This window comes from Montipora capricornis, chromosome 5 (genome assembly GCF_036669925.1).
Source record: "Montipora capricornis isolate CH-2021 chromosome 5, ASM3666992v2, whole genome shotgun sequence".
Taxonomy (NCBI): domain Eukaryota; kingdom Metazoa; phylum Cnidaria; class Anthozoa; order Scleractinia; family Acroporidae; genus Montipora; species Montipora capricornis.
The window spans coordinates 16,168,721-16,181,220 of NC_090887.1; the positions used below are offsets into that span (position 1 = coordinate 16,168,721).

At 39.0% G+C, this 12,500-nt stretch overlaps 2 protein-coding genes across 2 annotated transcripts in view; one reads left to right on the top strand and one right to left on the bottom strand.

Annotated features, from left to right (window-relative positions):
- LOC138048448 (uncharacterized) overlaps positions 1-8 on the bottom strand; it is a 1,026-nt gene extending 1,018 nt beyond the window's left edge. Inside the window, exon 1 of the mRNA XM_068894639.1 lies at positions 1-8. This exon is cut by the window's left edge and continues 1,018 nt beyond it. Within this exon, the coding sequence (XP_068750740.1) occupies positions 1-8 (8 nt within the window).
- LOC138048449 (uncharacterized) overlaps positions 1-12,500 on the top strand; it is a 40,318-nt gene that overhangs the window by 12,176 nt on the left and 15,642 nt on the right. The window lies entirely within an intron of this gene.

Below are 12,500 nucleotides of genomic sequence, written 5' to 3' on the forward strand. Positions count from 1 at the left end.
TGTTCCATCTTTATTTCTTCTATCCACTTGTCAAGTGTTGTTGGGCCGAACACAACAAAGTCGTTTCGGAAAGCTTCTGCAATCCCTTTCTGCTCTTTATTTTCATGAGCACTCTCGGCTCTTGTTATCCCTTCAGATTTCTCACATCTCAACTTCGACCTTTTCGCCCTACAAAGCGATCCTTCATCCACTTTTGTCCAAGGAAAGACCGATGGTACGCTTCCCGGCTTAAAGTCTTATCTATGACCCGTCAGACTCCGTTTAAAATCCGTCGGCAAGAAGTGTTCAGAACAACAGAACTTTTTTCCTACCGTGGCAAAGAATGCATCACCTCTTTTCATACGAATTTCCCACTTCAGTTGTTGTGCGTCCGATGGAAACGCGTGAAACGATAAATCGGGTCGGTTTTCACTTCGGTTATTACAGTTTGCAGCTGCGCAACATTTGTGACCAATTTGCACGGCTGAAGTAGCTTTGAATTTGCCCACGACCCCGCTCTTGTTTGTTTTGTCCGACATTTGTCATGCTGCGAGGGCTATTAAGCCTCACTTGCATGCAACTTCCGGTTTTTTCCGGAATCGGAGTATTGCTCCAGGCACTCTGGGAAAGCCAGCTATAGGGTAAAATACGGTCACATTTGCTTGAAATATTTATAAACATGAATTTATTGTCACACTTGAACACCACCAAAACAAAACAGAGATAAAGCGGACCGCCGTGGGAACAACATACACAAAGAAGTTCGTTGTTTGATGAGCATTAATTGATAGGTTTTGTCGAGTTTGAGTCCATATAATAATTCCTTTTTTTCTCGAACACAAGCATGTTTTATTCTTACACAAGGAGACAATTTCCTCTTTGCTGTTTCAGACAAACATGCAGCATTTAGCTGGGTGTGTTTTGTTTTTTGCTCAATATCACGTGATGGTCGATCGCTTCTCCTTTCCAAATTTTCCCTGCCAGTAGTTTGCATCCCATTTATTTATTTATTTGTTTTTTTTTTTAACAACACGTCATTTGTTTTTTGCTGGAAATGCTGCAGCTAGTTGTTCACTATTAAGACTCTGAGTGCTGCGAATTTAGATGTTAAAAAAAGTAGACTCACACCAAAACAAACCGCAGTCCGTGTTTAAGTCAAGGCTAGCTTTATTGCCGATTCCATCGAAGTTTAATATATTAACATCTTTAGTTTTACGGCACCGAAAGTAGGTGGGTACGTCTTGACTATTAGCCTGTATTGGTTTACCTGAGTCTCCGCGAATTGCTGTCTCTCTAGATCGATCTTCTTTACAATACACCGTTCAATCAGCCAATTTAATCTTCCTGTTGACAACCTATGCCTCTCAACGACTTCTGTATCGGTCATATGATTCAGTACAGGCCTCCATTGGTATGTTCTTGGCCGACAAACTGCGTAACAAAAGTCCGTCTTCGGCAGCCATTTTGTTTTGTTGCAGCAAAATGATGTTACCCGTAAACTTTAACGGGAGAGTAACGGGAGCTCCAAAGCTCCCGTAAGTTACCGGGCAAGTTATCGGGAAAAATAACGGGATCGAAATTAACGGGAGATTCGAGAAACACCCGAAAACTTATCGGGTAATTACCGGGTGACTTACCGGGCACGGAAAGTTACCGGGTCTTTCGAGAAACAGGCCCCAGTTTTGAATAGATAGCGGTTTGTTGACAAACGTGCAAGTAGGTTGGTGGAACGCTTTCACCTCAACAAATCAAGCATAGGGTAGTGTCTCAAGTACGTAATGTAATACGCAAGCGTAGCAATTGATTGTTTGAGGTTGATCTTTTTTTATATTCGGTGCTATAAACATCGCAAAGCTACAGTAGTTCAAGCCACCAGGCACGCACGTCCTGTGCCTTCGAAACAATCGAAGTTGCGGCCGCAACGAACTAAAAATCGCTTCAATGTTAGCACCACCGATCTTTGTCTTTTTTGATTATTGCAACGATGAATGGCTAAGGTATCTTGCATGTCTTCTTGTACTGTTAAGTTCCATCATAGAATTTGTTAATGCCATGTTGATGTCTGTTTCAGGGGTGAGGGCGTGCCTGATCAGGTTCTATATTAGAATCCTCAGACTTGTTGACCGTGCAGTGTTTTTTGACCATCACAAGAACTTAAGAGATTTCTAGGAAAAGTTTGCCTTACGTTCCTAATCGGTAATTCAAATGTTTGCAATCCTTTGTAGCTGAACCACACAAATGATTTGTAATTAAACTGTGAATAATGTAATTTAAGCTTTAATTCATTTTAATATATAGTGCCTTTACTGCACTTGTTTTCCTTTGTGCTCTGCTGTTTCTAATTCAGTTTGTCTCTTCATTATTTAACGGTTCGCAAGTAAGAGTCTGGTTATTGTGATTCGAGCATTTAGAAGTGTCGACGCATATTTCTAAAGCAAAAGCGAAAGGGAAACCTTAAAGGCTAAAAGGGAAGTCATATCTTGTTACACAGAAGTTTAATGCATCGAAAATGTTCTATTATCTAGTCACAGTGGACCGAGCTTAGGTGATTTGAGAGAAAAAATGGGCGCTCATAAAAAGCCTGCCAACGGCAAAGATTATTTCTTCCGTAGAATAGAAGTTCATCAATAATTAATAAGGAAATAGTACACCTATTAGAGCATCGTATATTCCGTTTGTTTTTTTTTTTGTTGTTTTTTTTAATAAGGGATTGCCTTACAACAGTTGAAGTGTAGTTAGACTAACAGAAGCTAAAACTATCACTGCTCACGCCACTGAAGTTTGGGCTAATATCTGTTGCAGGAGGACATACATCACTGTTTCTAGTTGTCTGCGAGACAGCAAATTGATCGGACCCATTGTACTTCCGGCTTCGTACATTACTCAGCTTGCGTATAGAAGAATTTCAGTGACATCTTCCAAAGGTGAGATCAGATCCACCTGTTACACTCGTTGTAAGGACTGCAAGGGGCCTGCCCCGTTGACATCTCCATGATTTTTCCGTGAAATGTTAAGTTCGGAAGTGGTTTACAGCTTTATCATATTAGGCACCGGTCTTAAATAAGAGGTGGAAAATGAAAGAGATCGTCTTGAAATTTTCCTGACTTCCTCTTTGTAGAGCTTTTTCATTTTTTGCTTACAACCCTCCCCTTCTCTACTCACTTAAAAATCGCAGTTCAGTCATTAAAGCCTGGACCGTAAATGGTGCTGTCATTTTTCCCTGCATAGAAACCACTGACTCTCCCCATATTTGGAGCAAATGAGATGATAGCCATTGTTAAGGAAGGCAATGGCAACGAGAACGTCACAAAACAAAGTAAAGATATAATGAGCGAAAATAATTGATCTGCATGCTCTGCATCTGCGTTTTACATTCGGTACGTCAGTTTCCCGTCCTAAGCAAAACAACGACGTCAAATGATCAAAATCAGCGGCTTTAGTACAACGGCAGCCGACGAATTCAGATTTTTGATCTCTCTCTCTCTCTCTCTCTCTCTCTCCATAGGTATGATCAGGCACTTTGGTAACTTCTTTCTCTTTTCGTAATAGCTCCGCTTGTTCAACGTGGAAAATTCTGAATTTTATACCTAGAAAGCACAAATACATGGGCTTACTGCATTCCAAGTTTCAGTAAATACTACATTAATTTGTCAGAAGTAAGGCTAAAATAGTGCTCAAGAGGTTACAAAGTAGCCCTATGTCGTGGTAAGGTTAAAATTTAAAGCTATTTTTCTACTTTTTCCGCCAAATTGTAGCTATTGGATTACCATTCATGTGCCATACCATTCTCTCGATTACCACGGCACTTTAGAAAACTGAAATTGGGGTTTCCAAAATTTTGCCGTGTATGTGTTTGACTTTTTATGTCGATGAAAGGTTTCACGATTCGGAAAAAGCCCTTTTTTTACACAGCGAGTTTGAAAAATTAATTTCCCAAGTTACATCTCACCAATATTGTACAAATCATGTGCAGTAATTAGAGTAACTATCTGGCATTGTAACAAAACAGTTTTGACCAAAATAGACAAAGATTCAAATTTTTTACGAATTTTTTAAGGGACCCATGTCTAAAAACCGGTTACGTTACAAAAGCGCCCGATTTGCCATATCTTCCAAATGCTAACTTTGGCATGATTTTTCGAGAGAAAGCAAACATAATTTATATGAAATTGTTTAGTAACATGAGAGTAATAAGTGACCCAAAATTGACATTTTACCTTTAAAACGGGAGGGAGCTAGAGCTTCTTAAACCTTTTTACTACCTTGACTCATTTCACTTTGCGCAGTTTAATTAAGGGTATATGCATTAAAACTTTTTTTCCATTAATTTCAATGATGAATGATGTCTGAAACCTAAAATATAAATTGTTTTTCAAATATATGACTAGCTGTGAGCAGTCTACCAGGGATAGATAGATCAATTTTATTCATATAAGATCAGTAGCCCTGATTTAACTCAGGTGAATTAAGGCCTGGGCCCAGATCTATTTAATGAAAATAAATGAGGTGGTGGTCCAACTATTGATCCATTATATATAACACGAAATAACTTTGGGATATCGTTAGCAGCAACAAGATGTGAAACCTTAACTGCTATATAGGATGATATATTATCACGTCACATTTCAAAGTTATTTTTAGCACAGAAATCTTCTCAGCTAAACGGCAACACTTTTTATCATTTTCTGGTGGCTGGATTTACCTTGATGATGCTAATACTATTGGGTACATCATTTCTGTTCTTGGACATTTTAAGATAATTTTAAATAAATGTCCGGAAAAACAAGTTCTTTCCATAGGGGACTGGGCACTTGTAAAAATGCCTTATATTTCCAAAACTAAAGCAATTTTTCACAGTTTGTTTTCTTTTACCATTTTGACTAATCTAATAGTAGGGAAGTGAAATAAATTTTAGCATAAACTGTTGCCGTTTTTATTTTGAATTTTGTGGCCGTAACAAGTCACGTGACCTACTTTTGTGACGTTATTAGTCTGCGAAAGTCCCTGTTTGTTATTACTAAACTTTCAGAAGTTAGGCCACTTCCTTATTTTTTTTATGTGCAATAATTTGGGGCCAGGTTGGGGCCCATGCCTTAATTTACTCGAGAATGAGATTGAATCGCGTAATGAGATGCAGACCGTGTACATGCGTGAGGGAGGCTTAATGATAATTTATCATATAAGAGACAATGTATTATTGTTGAAAGTTTTTATTGTTGAATATTGCATGAATTTTTAGGAGAGTGTATGTCTTGTAGTGGAGTTATAAAGCCGCCCAACCATCCGGGTAGTATCGCGCTTACATAGAGAAAGACGTGAAATGAAATACTTAAGGATATGGATAATTTTCCTGTTACTCGATACACTTGAATGCTGCTCACTAAAAATACTCTGAAATACTCCGTGGAAACGGTCCAAGCCGTGTATTTTTGTTTTGGAGCAAAGCCGGCAAATTCATAATTTGCAACCAAAACAGCGAAAAAAAAATATGAATATTGTCATTCTTCACAGTGAAACTACCTGAAGAAGCTAAAAAGATTGAAAGATAAAAAGATTGAAAAGCTAAAAGATAAAAAGCTAAAAAGATTGATTGCACCAGAACTGCATTTTACTATCAGAAACAGAATGCCATATAATAAACAACTTACTAACCGAGCTTGCTCGGGCCGTACTGGGGAATATTGGCCCTCGCGCTTGGCTAGTAAGCGGTTAATACCAACTATTTGCGACATAGAACTCCAATATTTGTAAAACTGTTCAGTGAGCGAAGGGTTTATAAAAAAACTTATCTCGCTAAATGTAAGTGAACTTGAAAACCAGCAAAAAGCCGCGTACAAGGAGTAGCTATTGTTGTAGGACAATTGCAATACCCAAATAACAAGAATGCGCCTTATTCTGCTGTATGACTTTTTAGCGCTTATAGGAATGTCACTTAAGCATGCTTTACAGTCGATGCGCTTCATACATCAGTCATCTAGGGACATGACTGGAAACTATTCCTCGGCAGATTTCAGATACCTTTATTACTAATAGTACCTTTCTTTTTTGATAACGTGATTACTCATCAGTTTTGTTTTCACTTCATTTAAGGTGATAAGATGTGCCATAAGAAAGTATAAAATTTTTCTTTTTTCCTTTCTTCTGTCTTTGGCTAAAACAAAAATGATTGAAAAGTACGTGCAATTTAAGTTGAAAGTTCCGAAGTATAGTTTCCTTGATGGAACCGTTTTGAGATTGACATCGTTTCCGAGGTGTTAGCAGTTGAAAACCTGCTTGAACACAGATAATAGTCAAAAAATCATGAGACTTATACTTTCTTTTCTGAGGTTATAATGTTACATAGTTATGCTAGAGACAACTAGTATTTGGTGTGAAGTTCATTAAGTTGCTTGTTCATTGCGAGAACGCCAAATAACTTTATTTCATTAGCGCCTCTTTTAGGTATAATACGCTGGAAAGTGTTACCAATTTAGCGAATAAATAATCAGATTAAAATTCTTTAAAACAGGCATACATTTACCCCAATACATTTTCATCGTGACGCAAATTAAATACTTTAATCATATAGTGCAGTCGATAGTCACTGAAATTGAAACTTTCAGAATAATTCAGGTCTGTTCGTTAACTTATTTACTTTAAAGTGGCCCTAATAAAATTTATCTTGGGTCCTGAGGGCAAATGGTGTATAGTTGCGATTCTGTTAGAAGCAAAAGAGTCTTTTGAATCGGACTGTTCAAGGACTTCATTGTTAGTTAATGACTTTATTTTTAGTTGTTAGTCATCGTTAACCTTATAATTGAACAGATGGTTTCTTGGTTCCAGTTCCCATGTTATATGGGCTTCTGCAAATCAAAAATGTCTGAACACGGGCTTTCTGATGAGTAAAACCAGGTGTTGATCCTGGTAAGATAATGTTGAGATTCATTTATTAGATCGTTCACCTCTACTAAATTGGGTGCCTTAATTAAAGGGCCCTAGCCAGAAACGCCTTTGTCTTGTTTCATGCCGAAAATTTGGCTGTTCTAGCGTAGAGCGTGTAGAAACGAAAGTGATCACTGTGAAACTGTTCATTGCAATTAAACAGACTTCAAATAGTTTACGTAAGAAATAAATAGTTTATTTCCTTCACACAACTTAATTCTTGATTCAAAAATTGTAAAGAGCAGGTTATATGACAAGAGTAAAGCATAGATATGTATATATAAAGAAGCAAACATGTTGCGGAGAAAAGTGGACGAGGGTCAGAAATAAGTTGAAAACCATCGTTACAAAAGTTCCTTTTTTCCGTTACGAAAGTGCCCTTTTCGTTACAAAGTGCCCGTTAGTTACAAAAGTGCCCTGTGAAATGTGACAAAAGTGCCCTACCAAGGTTACGAAAGTTCCCTATGTTACAAAAGTGCCCTTTTTTCGTTACGAAAGTGCCCGTTTTACGTTACAAAAGTGCCCATGCCTATGGCTCTCTCTCTCTCTCTCTCTCTCTCTCTCTCTCTCTCTCTCTCTCTCTAGACGTATTGTCACCACTTTTGTAACCTTTTGTCTCCTATCAAATTTGACCCCCTAAAAAACGTTGGAAATGAGGAATTAAGCGTTGCACTGCTTGTTTATGATAGTTTCAATGTTCTTCCCAGTTTTGGGGTTGATTCGATAATTTTCCGTCTTTTTATTGCGCTCTTTAGCATGAAATGTTACAGATGTGCCACACGTGGTGGTAACGATCAGATTTAAGTGGTCAAAACCAATTTCACTGGCAACCGATAGATATTTCCGTCATTAATAAAGTTCACCCCGTTCACCCTCTTGCCACCATAATTTAACAATCGCTGTTTTGAACGCTGAAAGAGTATGCCGTAAAAGCGTATACTTTTTATGATCGATGTCAACTGAAGTCCAGTTCGGCAAGTAATTTTAAGGCCATGTTGCCGTTTGCAAAGGTAATATACCCAGTGCGCTTTTGTTATTTCTTGTAGGAACCTAAAATTTACCCGGTTTATAGCCCTATTTAAGGTCTGTTTGTCCCTAAATTTCTTAATCGATATCTCATGTTTAAGGGCTTTTATGGCCATTTTCCCGAACCCACCATTTTAGCGTTCAAAAATGCCAAATGTGTTTTTTGGTTCAGGCTTTTACTTGGGCACCATTCCACTTGAATTAATTCAATAGGAATAAAATTTCATTTGATGATATGACATAGTCCATGTTTTATTGTGTGTTAGTTTTAAGCTTGTGCCTTGCATTGTCTTGGGTCTGAGAATAATTTAATTTGCAATTACCTACCGCATGTACGCACGTGACACCGCAAATTTCTGAAGTCTTTCAATGAACCATATCTTGAGTTTCCTTTCTTTATTGGGATTGAAACCCATTTGAAAGTAGCTTTTTAAGAGTAGATTTTTAACGTTTAAGCTGCATTGCGAATTTTTAATTGTATATAATTCGCAGCAAGAGCCACTGTTACCTTTACTTGGGTATTGCCTTTAGGGGTGTGTTTTAAGCCGGGGAAGTTTTTTTTGGTCTCAGCATTGGCTCATGGCTGTCTCACTGCTTTAACTACCAGAGTACTGAGTACAGTTACTTTAAGAGAATGCGCCATTGTCGCAGTTCCAGCACGGGTTACTTGGGCAATAGTTTGTGCAAATTAAGTGGTGGGCTTATGTGAGCAGAGAGTGCTGTATTATGGATGGTAAGATGCACTAATTATGGCAGGATTCGTTTTCAAAAAATCAGGAATAGTTAAAGTGCAATTACAAAATTTAAATATTTAAAGATGACAACAGGTGCTTTTGACATGTGTAATTGACAAGGGTGTGTCAAGGTAAAGGAAGGCCACATATTACCGGCCACGCCCAGATTTAAGCTACAGTGTCCCAATGTGGTCTTGTTTTTTTTTTACAGATTAATTTTTAAACGCCAACAGAAAGATTAACCATTACTTATTAAGATTATTATTATAATTATTATTGTTAGTCGTTTCTGTTGTGAATAGCAGCTGAAAGTCCTTAGACAACTACTGGAACTGTATTTTCGGTACCAGGCCTTCAAAACGACGCGCAAAAAGCTGCGTACGCTGATATTCGTCTTACATTTCAGGAAGTCCTTACTTGGGCTGAATGTGGCTTTTAGTATTAATTAGGGCTGCAGTTTAACCACTTGGCATGTTTCTAGTTTTTCTTAATTCAAAGTGCTGAAAAGGCCGAAAATAAAATTGGATAAAAGGAGTGCATATGAGCGAAATGACAAGAACTAGGATTGAATAGTTGCCTACCATGTGTTTACTTTATAAGTAGGAATATACTATTACCGGTCCTTACCAGATGATGTCATGCTGTCAGGCGCTAAATAGAATGGTTTGAATCAAGCTTTATTTACTAGTAAATTGTGCCTGGCCTTTAAGAGTGCACTTTCGTCAATCATGCTGGTATTAGCGTCTTTAATACTGACAGATGCCTTCCGTGAAAGCGAAATGGAATCCCCATCTGCTAAAGGACTGTAGCTAAATCGTTCAATCTCAGATGCCCGCCGGTTGTTACAAAGGTGAAAGAGACTGTGATCAAAGACTCTTCTTTGCTGATGACTGTGCACTCAACGCCAGTGCAGCGCAGAAGATGCAGCATGAAATGGACTGCTTCGCACAAGGCTGCGACCATTTTGGACTCAACATCAGCTACAAGAAGGCCGATGTTATGTACCAGGCTGCACTAGGAAAGACATACCAGGAGCCACGCATAAAGGTGAAGGGATAACCTCCAGGCAGTCGAAAACTTCATCTACCTGAGTTGTACACTTTCTCGTGCAGTGAAAATAGACGCTGAAGTCAACAACAGGATTGCCCGGCAAGGCCAGCACTGCTTTTGATAAACTCTGAACATCTGGGGATGGAGAAAACTCAGACTTACCACCAAGCTGAAGGTCGACTATGCAGTTGTCCTAACCACCTTCCTTTGTGCCTGCGAGACTTGGATTGTCTACAGCAGACACGCTAAACAGTTCAACCACTTCCACATCTCAGCAGACCTCTCCACACCTGATGGCAGGACAAAGTCACGGAGGTTCTGGAACGGGCTGGCCTTTGCAGAGTCTACAGCAACCTGCAGAAAGTCCACGTTAGGTGGGCAGGCCATGTGGTCAGAGTGTCAGACAGCCGACTTCCAAAGTAGTTATGCAGCCGAAGCAAGGCGCATCACCGAGGCGCAACGAAAGCCTGCTGTACGAACAGCACCCACTCACACGTGTCCTACGTGTGGGCGATCCTTCAGGGCCCGGATTGGCCTCGCTAGTTACCTCCGGACCCACATCCACAGCTCTTCCCTTTGACTCGAAGCCATGGTCATCTTAGACATTGAAGAATGGACAACAACAACAATAATGGGAGTCATATGTCCTAGAATCCAGTAGTGTAGCAGCTCTCGTAAACTGCTATTGTTTGGTATTGTAAGCAGCTTCTATTGTTTTTAAGTCTAGGTCATTGTTTCAATTGTTTAGTCTTTGTTTTTGGCTAGGGTTGCAAACCAATCACGTTATACGTTATGAGAGCTGCTACATGACTCTAAAGTCACTTTCAATCCTTAATGACTTGCACTTGTGCAACAAAAAAATCTTTCATTTCGCCTTCAATTACCCTTGAAAAGTAGGCAAACGTCCGACGCTGTTAACTTTGGAAAGGTTTCCTCATCTGAGAATGATGACCAAAGGGATTAAACACACCTTTTTCGTTTGACATTAGTTCATGTAAGTAGCATTAAATAGTTACCATTTTAGCATTTCAGATTAATGTAAATGACGACTTGTTCGTGAGATTCCATTTTCAGCTGTTTAGAGACAGAAGGAAAAGAACGCAAACGGGCAGGCCCCGAAGGGCATTGTGGGTGGTTTTAAGATCTCTGCTCTTAGACTTCAGCATCAAGAGTTACTCTCCTAGACTAAGAAAATGGCACAAGACCTATAATTACGAGTACAAACAAAAAAAAAAAACGTTTTCAGTAACAATAACCCAGATAACCTTCACGACCGAGTCAGAAGGGGAGTGGGTCTATTCCTGTTTTGACGTCACAATCTACGTTGCATGCATTTTTACAAAGAGTTAATGCAATGTAAATCAGTTTGTGACTAAAAAACAGGAATAGACCCACTCCCCTTCTGACTCGGTCGTGAAAAAAAAGATGCTTGGATTTTATGCATGGATTGATGCTTATAAAAACAAATCGGGCTTGAAATGTATTTAAAGTACATTTGTAACAATGATCAAGGGAAAAAAATATGTAAGACTTAGTCATCCCATTTTCAGGCTTGCATCTAGGGTGCCTGTTTATCCACCAAACAATATGACAAAAGAAGCAATATGTTTTGCAGTAAAGTTCACATTTTAAAGTTTTTTTTAAAGTTAATTTCGTAATCAGCGATTGCTTGGATTTTTTACCGGATTCACACACCACCAATGAAACCCTGCTTCAAAATGCTCAGCCAAGTGGTGTAGCGCACAATATTTTAATATTAATAACTTTAGGACGCGAGAATACAAGACTACGAGGTAAGGGTTGGGTTAGGAAACTTTTCTCTTTTAAATGAAATTTGAAACTGTAACAATACCTATTGGATTTGTTAAGGAAAATAGTGAAAATAAGGAATTAGTTACAGAAGTGCCAAAAATGACATCTTGATAAGTGGTTACAAAAGTGCCATAAATGTTACTTAAGTGCCATAGTGATACCAAAGCGCCGCTTCATGTTACTTAAGTGCCATTGTTACCAAAGTGCCAAGTTACTTAAGTGTCAAACGAGTTACATGAGTGCCATTTACGTTACGGAAGTGCCATATTTTGGTTACAAAAGTGACAATACGTCTAGCTCTCTCTCTCTCTCTCTCTCTCTCTCTCTCTCTCTCTCTCTCTCTCTCTCTCTCTCTCTCTCTCTCTCTCTCTCTCTCTCTCTCTCTCTTCAAACTTTAACCGTTTTCCTTTTTTGGACAACACACACATTTTACACAGTGACTTCTTTCGGTGATATCATGTAAACAAATACAGAGCTAAGAGAGGGAACCGGAGTGAACTCGCGCCAGTGCGAAAGTCGCCCCGGTATCATGTAAACATCCCCTCTTTCTCTCTTCAAACTTTAATTGCTACCCCCACTGATTACAGGTAGAAGAATCCCTATTTTGAATCGATGTTCTCGTTGCGTCGTTGCGGTTGCCGTCCTTGTTGCTAAGCTCCTTGATAGTTCGCCTCTTCTGTTGTTCAAGAGATCGTTATAAACGGGTGTACAGTAGATCTGCCAGACAGATGGCAGCGTTCATTGAACGCTCGCTGTAGTTTGCACGTTCGCGCCGCGGACGTAATTTTATTGAAGGAATAAAGATGACATGAAGTAAAAATCGCTGTCCTGGGTTCCTTTTTCGTAAAATTTATTATTTATAGGCGTCGAGTTTGAATATACGAATGTACCGTGGGAACCAAAGATGCTGATTGGTGGTTTAGTCATGCATCAGTTGATTTCTTCATCTGTGGTTGGCATCGAAAGTTTGATTGATGG